The 22,674-nt window shown below is 37.2% G+C and overlaps 1 protein-coding gene across 1 annotated transcript in view; it reads left to right on the top strand.

Moving 5' to 3' along the window:
* The window catches only part of LOC309686498 (dynein axonemal heavy chain 5-like), a gene marked incomplete at its 5' end in the record, with an annotated part of 184,441 nt that overhangs the window by 41,369 nt on the left and 120,398 nt on the right, over positions 1-22,674 (top strand). Inside the window, 15 exons of the mRNA XM_082499206.1 lie at positions 1,048-1,140; positions 2,277-2,480; positions 3,880-3,960; positions 4,044-4,448; positions 4,604-4,722; positions 6,966-7,102; positions 8,130-8,292; positions 11,722-11,833; positions 12,162-12,290; positions 16,119-16,318; positions 16,422-16,575; positions 19,041-19,307; positions 19,511-19,639; positions 20,036-20,251; positions 21,104-21,250. Coding sequence (XP_082355332.1) covers positions 1,048-1,140; positions 2,277-2,480; positions 3,880-3,960; positions 4,044-4,448; positions 4,604-4,722; positions 6,966-7,102; positions 8,130-8,292; positions 11,722-11,833; positions 12,162-12,290; positions 16,119-16,318; positions 16,422-16,575; positions 19,041-19,307; positions 19,511-19,639; positions 20,036-20,251; positions 21,104-21,250 — 2,556 coding nt within the window. The remainder of the gene's footprint in view (positions 1-1,047; positions 1,141-2,276; positions 2,481-3,879; positions 3,961-4,043; positions 4,449-4,603; positions 4,723-6,965; positions 7,103-8,129; positions 8,293-11,721; positions 11,834-12,161; positions 12,291-16,118; positions 16,319-16,421; positions 16,576-19,040; positions 19,308-19,510; positions 19,640-20,035; positions 20,252-21,103; positions 21,251-22,674) is intronic.

Here is a 22,674-nt window from a genome sequence, read left to right as displayed (position 1 = left end):
AGGAAGGGAAAAAAAAGATTAAAAGTCACTTGAATTCGTGACATCATTGGGTGCTAAGAACGTAAAGCCACTGATCATGTTTGTTCTGTGGGCCAGTAGAAGGAACTGTTTTCCTAAAAGGTCAATAACCCAGGTTCACAACCCTCTACTTAGAGATAAACATTTCAAAGTGAAGGCAAAAATAAAAATGAATGCCATTGATATAGCCTGATTTGACTTCCTGGTCTCCTTAAACTCTTTCAGAGTATAAAACAATGTTACCAGTTTAAAATATCATTCTTGAATCAGCATTCTGCAGTAGTGAATTGTAAAGAAAGATATTACCAGCCTGAAGCACTAAGCTGGGGAAAAATTTGAACGCTCCTTTAAACTTATACTAATTCAGCAAAATTCTTACGCATATACTTACAATCTCTTATAAGGTCTGAAATTATTCACAAAGTATTAGTTGTTTATGGTGTTATTTGTGGACTTTTCATTTAACATTGTCACTGTCAAAATCAGAAGTTGAATTCTTTCTCAGATTTCATTTGCAGCTTTCATGGTGTTATCAGTAAGAAATCAGACCACAAAGCATAATTTAAAAATACAATAGATAGAAGTTATATAATAATTTATATAGCTGCCTGTGTAGATTATAGACTATACCATCACAAATTCAGACAAATGTATTCAGGCATTCTGATGTGAATGTGGAAACTATTATTATTAATAATAAATAACTATGTTTATAACCAGTTTAAGGGGAAATAGTACTATAATTAAGTTGTGATCCCTAGTGATTTATGATTACTGTTCATAAAGGTCTCATGTTCTTGTTTGAAAACCACATGATAAAGCTTTATGGAGTACTTCACCCCCTTACAAAATGTATTTTGGATGATCCTATTTCATGCTTATTAGAATATTTCCTGTAAAGATAGATGTATACTTTTTCCATTTTGGTATTGTTTGGAGGATTCCTTTTTGCTTTTTTTTTTATTTCTCCCCCCTCTTATTTGTCATAATCTCTTTGTGTGCTCAAGATGAATGTTTTGCTGTTTTCAGAGTGCTGTAAACAAAGCAGTGAATATCATATTATCGATAGCTAAAGATATCCCCCTGTGGAAATTTGCTTACTTACATCACAAACAGCAGCAGGTGAGCATTTTATTTTAATTATTTTAAAATCTTAATATTTTCGTTAACATTTCTTAATCTCATAAGAATGAGATTCCTCTTAAGTGAAAGCCTAGTTTTTAATCTCTATGCCAAGTAATTGAATGTAAGAGCAATAACTCATAAACCTTCTCTTTGGTGGGTTTTAATATTAAAATAAAAAGTTGCTTTAATTAAAATCTTTTTAAAATACTGTTCAAGCATGATGATGATATTGTAGAGAATGTGTGAAAATTATTCACGGTACTACTAGCTGAATATAAATTATTATCAGTCTTCTCAGGCAAAAACTTCATTTTAAGTTAAACTTCCAGGCTGCACACAGGACCTATAATGCTACAGTAAATACAATATGAATATATTAACTGGCATTAAAATGAGCACTAAAACCTTAGTAAGGTGTGATGTATGGATAGAAATTGAAATTTGTTGAAGAAATTTGAGAATTTGTTGCACAGAAATGCACAGTAATGGTGTTCAAATGACCTTAATTCTCTCCTCTGGTAATGAAATACACATCTATGTAGATATGTGCTGAAAAGTGCCTTTGTAAATATGTCTTCCTATTTTGTCAATCTGATATGAAAAACAGATCAGCTAATTTCAATGAAAAAAACCCATTCAAGTCCTGAAAATAAATAATTAAAAGAAACAAACTAGGAGAGAGTGGGTTGAATTCAGTTTCCTCAAGCAGAATTGTTTGCTTATTTCCAAGCAGCCAACCCTCCACTGCCTCCAGGACTTTTCGGCCAAGAATGGGTATAGATTGTAATTCTACAATAAAGAAAGCAGGAAGATCTGAGCAGTTGTTTAGGAGCAGGAAACAGCACAGCTGTACTTGTATATGATGGATATTTGACAGATGACATTCAGAGATGATTAATATAGAGCTCTGCATGGCAATTTTTTATGAAATGAGCTTTAACACTAGAATTATAGCTGTGTAAAATCCAAGCTAAGGATAGGGAGTCTCCTTGTAGATGCTTTCTCTGCACTCTCTGTTCTCTTATGTTTTTAGAAGTACTTATTTTGTGTGCATTATTGGGCATTCCATAATGTAAAAAAAAAAAAAAATAAAACTAGCAGATGTATTTTTTTTCTTGTTTAATTTCTGTCAGATTGAACATGCTGTTGCTGTAGAGCTAGGTGATGAGAGCAAACTCACCAGGATGGTGGCCCTGAAACCTTTAGATAAGCAGATCATCGAGCATAAGGATGTAAACAAAGTGGTGATCCAACTAAATACAATTATTTTATCTCTTAAAACTGGAGCATCGGATCTTCTGAACAACTTTTATGAATTTTCAGGCATCTGGAACAAGGTTAGATATGTATTTAATAAAATATGTGAAATCTAAATAAATTGGTTTGGGTTGCATAAAGAGACTTTGGGCTCAGTAGGAAGTATTGGTTTCATGGTAGAAACCATATACCCATAATGCTTCCTCTGTCTACTCTTGTGTTGACCAGAAATTGTCATTCTTTACCAATTAAACCACCTAAGGAAGAAAGCAGATGAACAAAAAAAAATGTTGGAGCCTAAACAAGCTTATGTTCTGTTATGCATATTTCTCACAGCATCTTGACTGCATAGGTTGTAAAAAGAATAATTTAGCAGAATCTCTGAGAAATTGCAGACTAGAAAACTGCTCCTAAGTATTAAACTGACTAGTTCTTCTTCAGCGACTACTGCTGCAAGCAGCTTTTCTATTTCTTCACAAAAATGATAACCTGAATCTAGGAAATCTTTCCAGTAATAAGGTTTCCAAAGCAGAAGAGAATCTAGGCTGATGGAGTTGTCTTCATTAGGAAGTGGGTCCAGTCACATAAATGGTAAAGCTCCACGAAGTGTTTTGGCAGGAGATATTTAATGAAATAAAACCTTGTGTGCATTATGACTAGTGAAATTCAACTCTGTGTGGATGAACTACTGGTCTTACCTATCAAAGGTGTTTTAGTCAGGCTGAGAAACAAGTAATTGAAACAGGGGTAGTCTTATCTTTGTAACTGCTCACTATTTTTAACTTGCGCTTCCTAAACCAACTCATAGATGACCACATTCCCACAGCTGACTCTTTTGCAGTTAAGAGTTCAGGCTAAGAGGGAATTTTCACCTCTTCATGGCTTCTGGGGTTCCAATTCTTCATGCTTACTTACCTCAGTTTTTTGGAGATATTGTTTGAGCTAACCACATATTGATCGTATGTCATTTTACCCAGACGAGGCACAATCAGATTGGATGATGCAGTAGCATAACAATGTTTCCTTTTTACTCAAATCTTCTAAAACAGATAATTCATCTGCTGCTTAACCTTAAAATTTCTTGGGAGTTGGCACTGTTTTCCCCCATCTTTATAATTTCTGTGGGATCACTGGGAACTGTCACTGGTATCTCATTATTGGCCAGAGAAGAAATATTTTTTCAGGGACCTCACAGTGCAGACTGTAGATGAATTTCATAGTAGTATTTGGATAGATAAGGGATATCCTGATCTGAGTCAGTTTTTGAGTTACAGATAGATTTCAAGTGCTTTAAATAGTACTGTACAAAGAGTCAGGAAAAATAGTTCAAGTGAAATAATTTGATGTTAATGCTTATATCTTAAGCTCTTTTAGAGAGGGATCATTTGTGTTTGCACAGTACATCAGGCAGCTGGATCCCCCATAGCTTGTTGTAATACCAATGTTAAATAATAATGAAAATAAACTTCTTTTATATAGGATCCAGAGGAAAAAGTGAGGGAATTTATAGATACTAAACCAACAATGGCTGAATTCCAATCTCAAATCAGATACTTTTCTGTAAGTATTAGGTCTTTAATAAAAATGAACTGTTCAGAGAACCTGTAGTGAAATTAAAAGCTTGTCACTTGTGTTTGTCTTAGCAATTAGAAATGCAAATTAGAGAACTGCCAAATCACTGTGTACTGGAATCAGTGGATATTGCAACAGAGTCGTTGAAAATAGCCTTAATTCAGGAATGCCGTTCAAGACAAAGAACATTTGGATTAGCTTTGAATAAAAAGTCTGCCGCAGACATGGATGAAATTTATTCATTCATTGAGAATGTTAGCAAGAGATTAAGCAGACCTATCCATGACCTTGATGATATACGGGGAGCAATGGAAGCCCTAAAGGAAATTCGAGAGAATGAGATTAAAATTGACATGACGGTTGGACCTATAGAAGAATCTTATTCTGTGCTTCATAAATACAATCTGCTCTTTCAAGATGGAAATACAGAAAGAGTTGATGGATTGGCTTATGCCTGGAAGAACCTAAACACACAGGTAACATAGCTGTAATATTTCTCAAATCATATATGTAGCAAAGTTATTGTCAGCTTTTTTAATATCGAAATGCTACAACAAAACTGTTTTCTTAAAACACTGTTCTTTTTTTCCCGCCTCTTTTATGCCTGATTTTCCTCTTTGTCTGCATATAGGCACTGCAGGTTGAGGACTTGCTGCTGAAGGTACAGCCAGACATGAAAACAGATTTACTGAGTGGTGTTCAAAAATTCCACATTGATACTGCAGAATTTTACAAAGATTATGACGAAAAGTAGGTGACCTGTGGTGCAATACAATTATGCTTCATTAGTGATTGTTAAAAATGATATATCTAAAGGGCTTCAGAAAATAAATACAGTAGCCTCAATGTATATATGACAGCTGATAAAAAAGCCTAATTTCAGAATAATGTAAGATGGGCAGATACTCTTACTGTCACAGACTCATTCCCATAATTTCATTGCTGGAGTTAGCAATATTCCAAAAGAGTTAATATGTTGAGGGAAAAAAAATCCAATTCTCAATCCAGGTCCAAATTCAAAGTTTTTTGCAGGTTCTAAACTCAACAAAGCACTTAAGCAGATATTTAATATTAAGTATGTAAGTAATGCCTTGGATGTGAGTGGAGATTGCAGTTCTGGGTGTTTCTAAGTTCACTGAGCCTTACTCGGTCTTCTAAGCTTACTCTGGCTTTTTTTTATTGAAATTGCGGGATATGTGTGCTTCATTGGACAATTCTACAGTAGCAACAGAGGAGGAAAGACCAGGCTTTGGTTTCCTGTGATCTGTTACGGTTCTAGGACAATACATGCAGAGTGTGTTTTTTGGCAATGAAGTTCACATCAGCAGCTGACCCTAGGCACACAGTACACACTTATGGGTAGTGTGAAGCAGCTTTATGTACCACCTCTGCAGACTGCCTTGCTGTTATGTGCAGAATTCAGTGCACGTGTAGAGCACATACTCCTGGAAGGCCTTGGAAAATATATACTCTTCTCGTAGGGCGGGTGCTTTTGCATTGGTGTTACAAGCAGGATGGTCCAAATGGTAACTGGGTGCTTGGCTTCAACCTTGGCTTCACCAGGAGTGAAGCTTCTTGAAGGCACACTAGCAGTGCTTTTGAGTGCAAGCTTCAAGACTCCAGCTTATAGACACAAGGTGAATTTGCACCTAAAAACAACCTGCTAGAGCACCAAGTTGCCAACGTGGATGTATACATAGCGCTGCCTGCAGTTCTGCTCTCAGAGTTGTCCAGAATTCATGGAAACACCCTGTACCTATTACCAGTTGTAGGGACCCTGTAACCATCCCCCTTCCTGGAGGTTCAACTGACTGGGCTCAGAGCCAACTTAGAGCTAGTGCATCTGAGGGCTTCCCCCTTCCTTTGGTGACAGTGCACTCTCATGAAGCTATGCTGGGAGGCATCAGGAAGGCTGACACTCCTTCCTGTGGGATTTGCTTTTAAAATGAGACTTTACTGATTGGTCCTCTGATCTACAGCTCCAGCTCAGTCGCAGCCATGCCTGTGCCTGGCCATGGACACTACTGAACTGAACCTTGATCCCAACACACAGATTCACTTCTCAGCCTGATTTTAGAACAGCTGAGTAACCACTGGACTGTGTCTCATCCTGGTTACTTTCACTAGACCTGCTCCTGACCCTGACTTGTTGACTCTCCTTCCCTGCTTGACCTTGGTCCTATGTAATTTATATGGACTTATCTAAAGATCTGGACTCTTGTTTGAACCTGACTACCATCCCCAGGCCTACCTTGCTCTCCTTGCTCAGGTACTATGGGACCAGGCCATGCCTGCCTCTGCTGACCATGTTACTGCTTTCATCTCCTGGTTCCATTTTCCTTTCCAAGAAGCCAGGCTGCCCTGCTCTCTGATGCCCATGTGCCTGTATTTCTTTCTGGAAATAACCATGGCACAACAGAAGATGACATACTTACAGTTCTCATCCCAAAATATTATGAAGCAGCCATGAAATGGCAGGCATGAAAGCTGGGGATTACACCCAGTCCTCCAGTTGAGATATACTCATTAGGGCAAAATAATATTATTTTCTCTTATTTTTCTGAGTGCTTAATTATGGTTCTAGTACCAGCTGCCACAGTTTTCACCCCTGAATTATATACATGCTGTCTTTCCCCTTTTAATAATATAAATGAAAAAAAGCATTAACATGTATTTTACAGGAGAAAAGAAATGGAAAATAACAAAGACAAAATATTTGTAGACTTTTTTAGTTGTTTGCATTATGTATGGTAACCCAGATGAATTTTATTATTGGAAAATAAATTGGGTTTTCTCTCAGGGACTACTCAATGTGTAATGTTGGGACACTGAGTATACTTTGCATTTTCTCTTTTAGTGTCTTTTGTGAAAATTTGTAGAAAAATATTAGAAAATATTAAATACTGTTCAGTAATCAAGGTCTGGGTTCTGTTGTGCTGCTTTGTGAAGTCTGTATGGTTGATACTTGCACTGAATTGGTTTTGTTTTTACAGGGGCCCCAGTAAGGAGAATGTTCCTCCCCATGAAGCAAGTGGCAGATTACAAATCTTTCAAGCCAAGTTTAATGAATTATGGAGGAAGTATATCTCTCTTTCTGGTGGGGAAGAATTATTTGGTCTTCCTATCACAGGTAGTTTCTCAGGGGATACGGATACCTGGTCCCAGGCTATTAAATTTTTCTTGTAGGTCCTGCTAAATACATTTGGTGATGGACTCATCCTTGCAGTAAATTATTATTGTCTTTCCAATGAAAAGCAGCTGTGTGAAACTGGCTCTCAGTATGCACATACATAAGTATCAGGTGGAAAAATATTGCACTTTTCCATGTATCTCAGGGTCCAGCTGCTTAGCTGTCTTGCTTTTTCTGTTCACAGCTAGGGGCATCTCCTGTCTGTATTCTTCCATGTCCAAATTTGGGCAACATGTTCCCCACATACTCAAGTTGTCCCTGCTCCAGATATATAATGAATTCCTTTTGGCTGTGCAACTGATCTGTAATATACTTATGTCAGACATACTTCAAGTGTGGAAGACTGCAGTGTGAATTAAAGTTACAGCAGAATGCATGATAAGCACTTTAATTTGTACATACTAAATTCAGTATATTTTCCTGTCTCAAGACATATATGGGAATCATGATATATTTAATTATGAATTCACAAAGATACAAGAGAAACTAAACAAACCATTTTACATACTTTTATTGTGTAACATATTCTATATTTTTATTTTGAAAGCACCCCCCGCCCTCCTCCCCAACCTTTGCCTCTTAAATAAATAGTGCAAATTGAGATATGGGATATTTTGGTTCTTGTCTAAAACTAAAGTGTGTTCCTTTGCTATTTCAGCTACTTTTTCAACATTATCTCCCTCACAAAGATAGAGGCAGCACCTTTCTTATAAAATTATATCTACCATTGCAGAATAATATTTAGAAAAAAATCAGTAATCTAAACAATTACTGTGCATCAAAATCTGATGTTCTTATATAGTGTAAGTAGAAAAGTTTATCTTACTAGACACTATGTAAGAGACTGCAAGTCTGATTTCATGCATTTATTAAATACCAATTTTAGAAATACATGGATTTTTATGATCATGGATCCAGTTGTACCTAATTAACATTCAACAATTTCTTATTTTAAAATTTGAAACAGAGTATCCTGAACTTCACAAAATTAAACGTGAGCTTTCATTGCTTCAGAAACTTTACAGTCTTTATAATTCAGTTACTGCTAATATCGATGGATACAATGAAATGCTTTGGAGTGATTTAAATATTGAAAAAATTAACAATGAACTTCTGGATTTTCAAAACAAGTAAGTTATTATTTGTTGAACTGCATACAATTTTTATTTCTCATCTCTGTGTTAATTAGCTTGTGAAAATTGCTTGGAGGGGCACAAATCTGTTGGTTTATTTCAAGCTCAGGCTTGCTCAAGCTCTCAGCACAGCTGCATTAGGTGCTGACAGTGGCACAACATGCAGCTAGTGCGTGACATTACTTAGCTCAGTCTGAGAGTAACTTTAGGCTTATTGGGGTACACCAACATGGTAGGTCATAGCTTATTTAATGAATAAGGTGCATAAACCTGTGGTAAGTTGGTTGTAAGTATAAATAACCTTCATAGCTGGTCTTCATATATTATTTTCTCATTTAATTTACAGCCAATTAATTGTTAGCCCATGATGTTAGACAGAATTTTGATGTTACTGTCTATTTCTGCACATTTGTATGAATTGAAATTGTTATTAAAACAAGGGTAGGTAGCCACACTAAATTCTGAGGGGTTATTTATGAAGTTTGAGAGGAAGAATGTTTTCCACATTATGTGTGAAATAACTGTTAGGTGAAACCAGGCTTTGCTGATGTCAGAGGAATTTGTCTACTGTGGTGGTAAAGAGGCACCTTTGGTTTTTCAACAGCCATGGCTGGATCTGTAAGACTTCCCTGACCCAGCTTGTTACTTCTCTCAGAGGCAGAGGCTCATGAACCAGCAGTATTTGGATTGTTTCCCCTTTGCCAGCTTTCTTTGAATTCTGATTCCAGGCACTGGAGTACGGACAGATTTGCTAGAAAAGGGGAATTTTGTTTCATGCAAAAGTAGAGAGTCTATATGCAGGTCTTAAGTATTCTGTACATCCACTCCTTCGGAGTAGTTCTCTGTACCCGTCTATGTTTTAGTCTTATTGGGAATTACAGAACATACACAAGAACCAAATTACATGCAAAAGTTGAAAAATAAATGTGCAATATTTTAATCCTATGCATATCTATTGGAAAAAACAATGTGTGTGAACTGCCTCTGTTTTCTTTCTTCTTTTATTATTTTATTATTTTTGTATTAGTATTTTCATCACCTCTTTACACAGTGGCTCTGGTCACTTTCTCAGTGAGTTCTGTCGAGACCAGTTCTGACTTCTGTCAAGACCAGTTCATACTCAATATAAAGAGCTTTCTCTTCTGCAGAGTCTCTCTTCTGGAACAGCCAGTGTGTGTGTCTCTTTGCTTCACCAGTATTTCTGATCAGCTTTTGATTTTGGATTCTCCAATGTGACCCGAGAGAGACTTCACTTACATTTTGATATTATTCAAGACACTGAGATCAAATCTGTGTTTTTTCATTTCATCCCAAATCTTTGAAAAGCGTAGGAAAAGTTACTTGTGCTCAGGCTATTTAGTCATTTGGTATTTTGAGTGAGTTACCAGGGTCCATTTCTGTACACACTGAGTGAGGTGGGGATTTTCTTCTTTTTCTGGAAAAACTGAGTCAACTGTCTTCTAGTCATTAATTTGAAAAAAAAAAAAACCCTCTTTTTCTTTTAATAATAATAGTAAAAATAAATGTATGTAAAATATATATACTTTTGCACTTGGACAATATCTGTAAGTCTTGATATAATTTCAGTAGAATTCTGGAACCTGCATCATCATTTTTTCTATAGTTATTTATATTTTACAAGTTAGTAGGAGTCTATTCACATTTCCTTCTCCTGGAACTCTGAAGGAAACCATTGTGTGACAACAGTTTTGAAAGTTATGAGTTTCTCTTTCCTTCATGTGTGACTTTTTTTTCCCCTCTCAAGTGTTGAGCTATATTTGGAGCAAGGTGACCACCAGTAGGCAGTAAATATTTTTTTATAATAGAAGTCTAACCTAGTACTATCCTTCCTTTGGCAGGCTTGCTAGCATTATTTTTTCAAGTCATTCTCTTTAAAGCTGGAGAAATGTAAACAGTGTACAGGAGGTACCCACAGAAATAACTGAGATGTTATGCTATGTTATTACAGGGGTAGGAATACTGGAAATGCAATTAGTGTTTTAGCATAATTATAAAGATATGCCTAGTTATTTAATGTTCTTTTTTTGCTACCCTTTTTAAAAATAGTAATAGAATAGAAAAACTAGTCATGAAAATAAGAACCATAAGAATAACTGTAGGTGAAAATAAATCCACTTAAAAAGAGGTAACAAGGATAAATATTTAGAGAAAACAGATGTGGAGGGGAACATTATAGAAGTTTATAATAACAGCTATAGAGAATTTTCCCTTTATGTTTTACTGTAATACAGTGTAAAGAGCATGTCCAGTAAATTTAAGAAGGAAATTTAAACCTGAACAATGAAGTAGTTTTTTAACATAGTATGTAACTCATGGAACTTGCTGTTAGACGATATTACTGAGACAAAGACAAAAAAAAAGGTATTTGTAAAAAAAAAATAGCAGTTTTCATTACCAAGCTGAGGTCCCATTTCCAATTCCCAGCCTGAAACAAAGTTTGTAAGAATGTAACTTGCTGTGCCTCAGCATAGACGTAGCCAGGAACTGCCTCTTAAAGCCTTATTCATACATGGCAGAGTATAATTTTCCATCCTGCAATGCTTTTCTCTAGCATATTTAATACTGTCTATTGGTGGATTCAAGATAAAAGACTACAGAGATTATTGCAGTGCTATGACAGTATGCATATGTTCATCTAGCTATTACCAGCAAGCAGTGGAGAATTCACACATACTCCAGCATTGTGTGACAGATCTGTCTGATTTTGAGCTGTGAAAAATAGAGAATTTCTTTGAAGGTTTCTTTCATTATGGTTTGGGTTTTTGCAGCTTTTTGAGCTGTAAGAGAACTGTTGTCAGTCTTTGGTCCATAGCTTTGGCAGATGAGAATTGGCATGGCTTGTTAGAAGCAAGTGGAGCTGTGACAATTCATAGTAAAAGAGGTTCTTAATTTTCATTTTTTTTGTGCATAAAGGAAGATTTTTGTTTAAATATCTTTTGTACAAACTAGGTATAAAATAGGACTTGTTTGATTGAATCAGAAGTATTTTTCTGTTTGCAAGCAGGTCAGTTTTGGTTCAGGATGCACTTTATTTTGCTTGAAAAAATATGTTGTTTAATCCTTTTTCCCCTTTACAAAATCAGGTGTGTTTTCAAATTTTTGATAAAACAATGACACTGCAAAAGCTTAAGTTCAGACCTGAGTTTGCAGAGGAAATTAACCTCCTTTAATTCAAACTAAAATAGAAACCAAACCATTCTAGTGTGATTTTTTACTGTCTTTAGCAGTGTTTCATGCCTGCAGTCAGAAACAATCAGCTATATATTATGTTGCCAGCTTGCACCTGGATTTTTATTTACAGTCTACTTATCCATTGGTTGAAAAATGAGAAGATATTGTACTATTAAATGGTGGATTGTGATTATTAAGAATAAAATATTTCTTCTTTTTTTGTGCTTTTTAAAGAATCCGTAAGCTACCGAAAGCATTGAAGGAATGGCAAGCTTTTCAAGACCTAAAAAAAAAGGTTGATGACTTCACAGAGAGCTGCCCTTTGCTTGAAATGATGGCAAACAAAGTATGTTCAGCATAATAATTTGGAGATAAGATTCACTTGAAAAACTGTCTTGAAGACTACGTTGTATGACTATGTGATGCTTTCCATAGTTCCTTTTATAGAAAAAAGCAGCTATATTTATGGCAAAAATCTAGTTAGGCTTAGCTACAGAAGAGTAAAACATAAGACTTCATAATATGATTAGAAGAACTATTAATGCTTTCAGTGGAATGGAAGTCAAGACTTTTCTATTTGTTTAACAGCTGCAGTGCAAATGTATGCAATCATTCTAGTCCTAAACATAATACAATTTTAGAAAATCTTCCCATATTCCTATGGACTTTTCTAGGCAATGATGTCTCGACACTGGGAAAGAATTGCACAAGTAACTGGGCATCACTTTGATGTTGACTCTGAAAATTTCGCTTTGAAAAACATAATGGATGCCTCTTTATTAAAATATAAAGAAGATATTGAGGTACATGTACTTTTCTGTTTGTTTTTAATGACTAACTGTGATCTGGGGCTCTGTGCTTTTGGAATCCTGTTTCTAGTCAGCTTTGTAACATTAAAAAATTTGGCTTTAATTGGAGAATTCTTTTGAAGAATGGACTTTGGTAGCTGGTATTAGCAGTGATGGTTAGTTTATTTCCTTTTTTTTCTGGAGAAGGATTAAATGGATAGATGGTATTACACTAATCCTTCCATGGAAGGAATTCATTTGTTTTAAGAGTAGTGTGATTTTGTCATGCTTCTGATTTAAGGTCTGCCTACTTATAATTTTTTCTTCCATTTATATGTCTCATCAGAGAGAAAAATAGTTGATGTAAGTCTGATCCTGTTTAGTGCTCAAAATCCTTGGAACACAGTAGAAGCAGAGGATGTTGGATTAAAGGAGAACAAGGTTCTTTTGTCTTTCAAAAGTGGCTCTTCACAAGAGCACAGAGCATTGAGAAGCATTATGTAATGAATACAAGCTACAAAGCTATTGCCTCCTTCATTTTGGGGGCAGTAGTTATCCAGCAAGTATATTAGCTTTATGCTTGTTGCCTTTTGCAAGAACAAAGTATAGTTAAAAATAAAGAAGGAAAACGCCAACAGCTTCTAACTTCCATTCTGTTGTCACTTAGCTAAATCTGTGGTCCCTCCATAGTAGTGACCTGCTTTCAGAGCTTTGGGACGGTTGGTAAGGGAATCTGGAGCACAGGTTATTTTTTCCTCTCTCCTCTCAGTTGTGGGCAGTGACATTGGAAAAAATAGATGACCCCAGTCTATTACTATATGGCTCTGAGGCTGGTGTCACCACCACAGTTTTGTGGTTTTTTGATAATGGTACCAGGCTTGCTAGCAACAGATGGGGTTCAGCTTTCTCAAAGGGGGAAGAGGGTCTTGGCTCATGAGCTAGTGGGGATCACTTACAGAGCTTTAAACTAGGCTTGAGGGGGGAGGGCGGGCAATATCAGGCTTTCCTGTGACAAGCTGTGGGACAACAGGCAACAGTTAGAGGGACGGCATGCTAGTGAGCACCTGAAGCCTGTTGCTCTGAGACATTCTGGCTACACTGCAACACACTTGAAGTCTTACAGAGATGAGCCAGGGGCTCTTGAGGTAATAGGAGCCAAGAGGGATATACCAGTGAAATACCTCACAGGAATTAAGGGGTGTTCCTCTAATAAGGTGACATGGCTGACAGCCCAGCTGAAGTGCCTCTACACCAATGCATGCAGCATGGGCAACAAAAAGGAAGAGCTGGAAGCCACCATGCTGCTGGAAAGCTATGACCTTGTTACCATTACTGAAACCTGTGGGGCGAATCCCATGACTGGAATGTGGCTGTTGATGGCTACAGGCTATACAGAAGGGACAGGTGAGGGAGGGGTGGAGGCATTGCCCTCTACATCAAAGAACGGATAGAGTGTGAAGAGCTGTCTCTGAAGAACAGCCATGAGCAGGTTGAAAGCCTATGGGTAAGAATAAGAGACTGAGGCAACAAAGGGAACCTGTGTCTGCTACAGGCCGCCCGATCAAGGGGAGCCTGTTGAGAAAGCCTTCTTACTCTAGCTACAGGAGGCATTGCGCTCACAGGTTTTTGTCCTGCTGGGGGACTTCAACCACCCCAACATCTGCTGGAAAAGTAGCACAGTGTGCTGTAGGCAATCCAGGAGACTCCTGCAGGGCATTGAAGATAACTTCTTAAGCCAGGTAATAGACAGACCCACCAGAGGGGATGTGATACTGCACCTGATGATCACCAATGCAAGTGAGCTAATCAGTGGGATCAAGAATGGAGGCAGCCTGGGCTGCAGTGATCATGCACGGGTGGAGTTCGCAGTCCTGAGGGATATGGGTCAGGCGAAGAGCAAAGTCAGGATTCTGCCTGGGAAGATCATGGAATAGATCCTCCTTGAAGCTATGCTAAGGCACATGGAGGACAGGGAGGTGATTTGAGACAGCCAGCATGGCTTCACCAAGGACAAGTCCTGCCTGACCCAAGGTTGGCCTTCTACGATGGAGTGAATACATCAGTGGACAAGGGAAGAGCTACAAGGGTTGTCTATCTGGATTTCTGTAAGGTGTTTGACATGGTCCCCCACAACATCCTTCCCTCTAAATTGGAGAGACATAGATTTGATGGCTAGACTATTCAGTGGATGAGGAATTGGTTGGATGGTCCCTCAGGGGTCTGTATTGGGACCAGTACTTTTCAATATCTTCATCAATGACATAGACAGTGGGATCAAGTGCACCTTCAGGAAGTTTGCAGATGACACCGAGCTGAGTGGTGTGGTTGACACGCCTGAGGGATGGGATGCCATGCAGAGGGACCTGGACAGGCTCAAGAAGTAGGCCCATGTAAAGCTCATGAGGTTCAACAAGGTCAAGTGCAGGGTCTTGCACCTGGGTCCGGGCAACTCCCGGTATCAATACAGGCTGGGGGATGAAGGGATTGAGAGCAGCCCTGCTGAGAAGGACTTGGGGGTACTGGTGGATGAAAAGCTGGACATAAGCCAGCAACATGTGCTCGCAGCCCAGAAGGCCAGCGATATCCTGGGCTGCATCAAAAGAAGTGTGGCCAGCAGGTTGAGGGAGGTGATTCTGCCCTTCTACTCTGCTCTGGTGAGACCCCACCTGGAGTACTGCATCCAGCTCTGAAGTCCTAAGAACAGGAAAGACATGGATGTGTTGGAGCAGGTTGGGAGGATGGCCACAAAAATGATCAGAGGGATAGAACACCTCTGCTATGAAGACAGGCTGAGAGAGTTGGGGTTGATCAGCCTGGAGAACAGAAGGCTCTGGGGAGACCTTATTGCGGCTTTTCAGTACTTAAAGGGGGCCTACAGGAAAGATGGGGACAAACTTTTTATCAGGGCCTGTTGCAATAGGACAAGGGGTAATGGCTTTAAATTAAAAGAGGGAAGATTTAAACTAGATATAAGGAAGAAATTTTTTACAATGAAGGTGGTGAATCACTGGACCAAGTTGCCCAGATAGGTGGTAGATGTCCCTTCCCTGGAACCATTCAAGGTCAGTTTGGACAGGGCTCTGAGGAACCTGATCTTGTTGAAGATGTCCGTGGTCATTGCAGGGGGCTTGGACTAGATGACTTTTAAAGGTCCCTTCCAGTTCAAACTATTCTATGATTCTATGATTTGTCTTGTTCTACAAAGGAACACTTCTAAGACAAAAACATGCAGTCAAACATCTGCTGTACTCAATTTCCAGACAAGAATTTAAGCCATGTGAAAGGTTCAGAGTGCTAGTCTTACACTGAAGAAAAGACTTTAAACCTGTGATGGAATTCAATATACTCCTGAACCTGAATTTGGGGTCCAATCTGAATAGCTGCTTCTTTTCTCCCTGATGCAATAACCAATTTTATGGCAGTTCTGTCCTCACTGTTCTCAAGAAGTAGCAGGCAGTCATGTTGTCCATGTATGCTCTATTCTTGGACTGTTTATTAGTTTTGATTGGTAATGTGTATTTTCCTTAACCCCCTCAGTAGGCATATTTGACATAAAATTTTAATACATTTAATACAAATCCTGCCTGCAGATTCACTGAGTCAGTGAATTTTCAAAAGTGTAAGGTGCTAGTGGAGATGGAGTATAGCCCATAAAATGTTCCAGTTATAAGTAGTACTATAACTAGTTTGTAATATAATAATTTTGAGGTGTTTCAATGTATATTTTCATTAGCTAGAAATTACACTGAAGTCCTGATCTAATCAATGAACTTTAATTGTCTTTATAGGTGTGCATTATATTAGCCTTAGAGCAACATCATTTACTAGTTTAATTTTACACAGGATATCTGCATCAGTGCTGTAAAAGAAAAGGATATTGAAGCAAAATTGAAGCATGTCATCAGTGAATGGAGTACTCATGCTTTCAGTTTTGGCCAGTTCAAAACTAGAGGAGAACTCCTTCTGAAAGGATCAGATATATTGGAGAAAATAGCTTTGGTGGAAGATAGCCTCATGATATTGGGGTCACTAATGAGCAACAGGTACAAAACTTAATCAATGCACATATTCTGTAAATCTAATCAAACCCAAAAGTAAACAATGATCATCTTAGCTTCTTTTTCACTTTAACTCATGTTTATACAGGTATAATGCACCATTTAAATCCACTATACAACAGTGGGTTCAGAAGTTGACCAATACTGCAGAGATAATTGAAAACTGGATTACTGTACAAAACCTCTGGATTTATCTTGAAGCTGTGTTTGTTGGTGGAGACATTGCAAAACAACTACCTCAAGTATGTTGATTTGTGAGAACAATATGTTAATGGCAATATGTTGCACCAAGAGATTATTCACATCAGAGTTTACTTGCCAATGTGTATAATGCACATAAGTTTTGTGGGCTGTGCATCAGCAGTTCAGAAGAAGTTTTGCCAAACTGGCATCTGTCTGGTTGAACTGCTTAGAACTTTGTCAAACCTACGGCAGCAGGATTGTTTGTAATTCAGGCTCAAAGGTTCCTGTCAGCTTGTAATATTAGTGAATTGTATAATAGCACAGGGCTCAGGACTACTTAATGGTACAAAACTGATGTATCACTTCTCCCATATATGCCAACATCCCTTTCTTCCTGTGTGCACATGTTTATAGGCTCTAAGATATGTAATAATAGAATGACAGATTTTCCGTATGAATTCTGTACTTGGTAGGACTCAGTATAACTAAGTCCCAGAGAGAGATGCTGCAAGACTTGGGCAGCTGCATGTGTGTTAATATGTGTGAACTATTGCAACCTCTTAGAAGGCAATTATGACCTTCTGTCCTGGTTTGAGGTAAAACAGAACCAATTTTGTTCAGTAATTTCGCTTCTTAGCTGGGCCTCTCTAGCTACTCTAACCACGACACCTTCCATGATAGCACCTGCAAAAGGGTTAAGGAATGATCTGACTTCCTGCAGGACAGAAATACCAGAATATGTCATCCTCTCTGTTGCGTCTCCTAATGAGAGGCTTTCATATAGTTGTAGCACACCACAGTTTAGTACCACTGGATCAACCAGTGCTGTAAATGAACAAAACCATAATTATTGGGAAATTATTAAATATGAATTTATTTCAGGCCACATCTTTTATAATTAAAGGCTTACAATTTTGAAAATTAACATTAATTTCTGTAAGTTAAGTAAAGCTTTCTTAACTGTTATTTAAGATAAAAATACTTTTTTTTAGTTCATGAGATAGATATGTTTTTATTGTTAAAGTTTATTAGAGAATTAATAAGCAGTTTTTGCAGATGAACAAATGCTGCAGCACAGCTGAGGCATTTGATAACTGCTAAAGCTACTTCTTACAAGGATGATTTGTGAAACAGTATTCTGGAAACAAGCAAATGTGGTGACTATCTTTAAACAAGGAAAGAAGGAACAGCTTGGTGGAGGAATAATGATAGATAAGTGGGCTTAATTGCAATTCCTGGATGAATACTGCAACAAATAACTGTCTGTAAGCATCTGGAAGTTAACAAGGAGATGAGTAACAGTGTGGATTTGTTAGGAGCAAAACCTGTCAAACAAATCTGATTTATTTTTAGGGTGGGCAACAAGCTTTGTGGATAGAGGAAAAACAGTAGTTGCTATATATCTCGGCTTTTGACACTGTCTCTCATAGTACTATCAGAAAATGAGTTTTAGATTGCTCATGTGTAAAATGCAGACACAAAAGTGGAATGCATAAACAGCAATAATCGATAACTAGAATATTGTAAGTGGTTTTGGCCGAAGAAACACGTAGACATATTTGAGAGAGCATAGAAAAGGGCGATAAGAATGGGGAGCTATCCATGAAGGATGATGCACAAGAAAAGATTCAACAAACTAGGCTTGTTTGGCTTGAAGGAGATGAAAAACTGAAGAGAAGACGTGATAAATTTTAACAAAAATAAGGGTTGCTCTCAACAGGAAGAAAACAATGTGTTGTCTGTATCTATGAATATGATGAGAAGTAATTGGAGTACACACAAGAAAGGTTAAGCTTAGATATTAAAACAGAGTCACCAGTAGCGAAGATTGCCTGGAGAGGCTTCTGAATCTCCAGCATTGCGCATCTTTAAACACAAGACACACAGATGTTTTTCAAGGGTGGCATGGGTATGATCCTGTCTTGTGATGGTCTCTTGAGATTTCTTCTAGCTTTCAGATAATTTATGATCCTATTAACATTTCATTTGCTGTAGGTGAAGAAAGAGTTTTTAAAGTCAGTATGTTCAGTGTAGAAAAGTATTTATTCTCGAGTTCCCAGTATTTGAGAATTTGTCTCCTTTCACCTTACAAGTGTGGCAGCTTCAGACTATTTATACTGTTTTTGTTTGTCAGTTATTACTACTAACAGCTTAGTCCTCATAACCTGTGTGGAGCAGCCATTGCATGACATTGTGCATTGCTATTAGGAAGACTGTCACTTCTGGGAAGGCTGCTGTTTGAATTTTCTGGTGTGTGCTGGAATCCTTTTATGTGGACAACTTTGGTGCCTTACATGGAGTAAAGACATTTCCAGAGCTGTCCTATTGGACTCTGTCTCTTGCAATTTGAACGCTAGTCATTATAAGTGCTGATCATTATAAGCATGCTTAGAAATATTCATACGTTAGTCCTGCAAAGTAGACTTGAACAGCAAGGGAAATATTAAACTAGTACCTTTAATTCTTTAATATTTAGAATTTGACAAACATGAGGAAGAGCTAATGTGTTTTTCATGTACTCCAGGAAGCCAGAAGATTTCAGAACATTGATAAATCATGGCAGAGAATTATGCAGAAAGCCCATGAAACATCAAACATCGTGCAATGCTGTGTTGGAGATGAGACTTTGGCACAGCTATTACCACATTTGCTGGAACAATTGGAAATCTGTCAGAAATCACTGACTGGGTATTTGGAAAAAAAACGGTTAATATTTCCAAGATTTTTTTTTGTATCTGATCCTGCTCTTCTGGAAATCCTTGGTCAAGCATCTGATTCCCACACTATTCAGGTACAAGTAATAAGGCGATAATGTCCTTATGGTCAATATTAGTAAGTGAGGACCACGGAGGATTTTGTTATATAGTTGAGAGAATTTCTTTCACTTATGGAAAGATTTATAGAATCTTCTAATACAGGTTTTAAAGGAAAAGTAATAATGCCATATCAGATCAGTTTATGGAGCTTTTTTTTTTTTTTCTGATTCTATTGTAGGCACATTTATTAAGTTTGTTTGACAACGTTAACCGAGTGGGATTTCATGAAAAAAACTACGACCAGATTTTATTGTTTGAATCTCAAGAAGGAGAACAGGTCAATATTATTGAACCAGTTTTAGCTCAGGTAATGGAAGCATATATCGCAGTTTTTCATGACTTGATTTAAAGTAGATTTATGTTTCAGAAACCGACAGTATTGCATCGTGCTGTTATTTGACTAGGTGAAGGAAAACCTTCCAATGTGAACAGCAAGAGCAAAGGCCAGAAAGGACAGGACATTTGTGTCATTCTGTAACGATCACTTTACCTGTTTTTTTCAGCAGTACTGATGTGAAGTGCCAAATCCGTCACATATCCCAAGAAGGGCAGTGGTGCAGAAGGAGGAGAGGAGTCTTTTATAAAGAATAACAAAGAGGGAAATGGGAGTACGAAGGACTGGGAAAAAAGTCACATAGGGCTTTTTCTCCTTGTGAATTATTCATAAACTAATTATTTAAAAGTACTTTCTTGTTTGTTTCAGGGCAATGTGGAATTCTGGTTAGGTCAGCTGCTGAATGGGATTAGGAAAACAATCCACACCATCATTAGACAGGCATCAATGGCCATTAGCGATTCAGGATTTAAGCTGCATGACTTTCAGGCAATGTTTCCTGCACAAATAGGACTTCTGGGAATTCAAATGATCTGGACCAGAGATGCAGAGAATGCACTGAACAGTACCAAAACAGACAAAAAGGTAGTATTTAATGAATCTTTGAGGATTAATTAAAAGCATTGTTTGGAACAGTGCATATTGTGAAAAGTTAAAAGTAACATGTAAGAAAAAGCACAAAATACTAGTTAAGTAACCGGAATAACAAATAAAGTAGCAGGAAAACAGAATGAGAAAAAATGTGTTAGGAGTTCACACCTCCTCATCATCCCCCAGCATGTGCTTTAGAATTGTTCCTAGTCCTGTGATTTTCTCTGTTGTTCTGTCAGTGCAGTCATCTTGGAAGGGACAATTTCTCAGTTTGGGAGTATAGGGAATCTTGTCCTATTACTTTCCCAAAATCAAATTTGGAAAGAAATAAGAGCTCCCAAAATTTGGGGAAATAACTGTGCTTCATAGGCATTGTCTACTGTAAAAGGGTATATTAGATTCTTCAGTTGATGAGCTCTTTTTTTAGGGAAGGGAAAGAATAGAAGCCATTTGACGAGGTGCTGGTTTAATCTCAAATATGTAGAAAAGATACAGTTAACACCAAGGTGTTATTACTAACACTGAATCTGTAAAGGAGGAAGGAGAGGATGTGAACTAGAGAGTTGCAAATTGCCATTAATCAAGAATATACAGTGCATTTATACAGAACTAGTAACACCATCCTACTATAAAAGTAAATGCAGGGGAATGGTACCATGCTGTACTTTGATACTGAATGAAAACAAAGACTCTAGACTGTGAAGAAGATTACCTAGTGCTACATTTTCTGTATTGTACAAAGTTTTAAAAGGGCATAGACCTGCTTTTAGTCCATTCCAGTTCATACACTAACTAGACGCAAAGATCCTTTTGCATTAACTAGTCTGTTCTTGCTATGTGGAAAAGGTAATGCACACAACAAATCAGAAGTTTTTGGAATTTTTAAATGATTTGATTGACATGACAACACACAATCTGACAAGAATGGAGCGCACAAAGTATGAAACCTTAATCACCATTCACGTGCACCAGAAGGATATCTTTGATGATTTGGTAAGTTTTTTAAAACCTTTAAGGGACTTTCTGTATGGGAGTTTTTGCACATATAAAAAAAATATAAACAAATCTTACAATCTATTCTCTTTGAGTAGCTCTGATGTTACTGCTGTAATATAGCATATCAGATTTAGTTTGATTTCATATAGATATCATGCAGAGATAAGGGAGAATTATATATTGGTATGTTCATAGGTTCAGGGTTCAGTTTTTAAAATGGTTGTTGATACCTATCATGCACAAACTCACTGTGAGCAAAAGAGTTTAACTTTTAAAATTAAACTATTCTCTCAAACTGAAAATTTAATACATTATTTGATTGAAATGTAAATGGAAAAAAAGTCCATTTAGTATTGCTATCAATCATGTGATTTCTGTCCCAGCCTATATGTTGATTTAAGGTAATAGTTATTCGAAGGTTAAAGTGGTGAGGGTCCATATATTTGAAAAATGTAGCAACAATAACGAGAATAGATATTTTAATTTTTTTTATAATTGCATTGCATCAGGCTTCCTTTAGATAAGTATTTTGAATACATAAAACTATAATTATAAAATGGAAGTAAAATAACTTTCAAAGAGCTTGCAAGACACAAAGGTCAGTAATTCAATACTGTGTTGTTTAATTTATGCATACATGTTAGAAAGATAAAAATTAAGTGCATGTGTAAGGAAGGATAGAAAAACATAAAGGAAAATACTGTAAGCTAGAAATAAAACTGCCAGCTTCTAAGATAGGCATGGGGTTTTATCCTCATAATTATTTTCTTAATTGAACATTTAGTTATCAATTAATTTAATGTCGTAATATTATAATAAAATTAAATCACAGAAAAGTGGTTAAATTTAAAGGGTCTCTATGTGAAATAAAAAATCAGGGGCACCTTCAAAACTGGGGAAAGGATTCTTAATTGATGCATGTAATATCCTTTTCTCTCAAAACATTCTGTTCCCTGCTAAACACATCCTTTTGTGATTGAGAGAAAGTAGAGGGAAGTGGCTGAGGATCCAGAACCTCCTCTTCACCTTACACTGTATCTGTAAGGCCGATAACCAGGACTACATATTCTGTCAGAGGCCCGTGGTTTTGAGATGAAACGTCAAAAATAATGAATCAAGATCTATTAATCTGCCAAAAATGTAAATATGTGTGTGGCAAGTTCATACTGAAAGATATATCCCAGATATATAAACACATAGACATGCGTAAAATATATACAAGCGTTGTCCATGATTTAGGATTTCTGTGAGTAATGGCACCAGATACCACGCAGTGTAACCAGTATTGTTAGTTTTTTATGAAGTTTTCCATCACTGTTCTTCAATATATCTGTAAGACACAATTCATAATCTCTGTACACAGTTCAGAGGAAAATCAAAGGGGTCAAAAGGTTCAGAGCATGTCATAGACAGGTTTGAAA

This window comes from Vanellus vanellus, assembly GCF_965231255.1.
Source record: "Vanellus vanellus genome assembly, chromosome: 2".
Lineage (NCBI taxonomy): Eukaryota > Metazoa > Chordata > Aves > Charadriiformes > Charadriidae > Vanellus > Vanellus vanellus.
The sequence above is the reverse complement of the archived record's forward strand: the minus strand, read 5'-3'. Positions and strand labels throughout refer to the sequence as shown.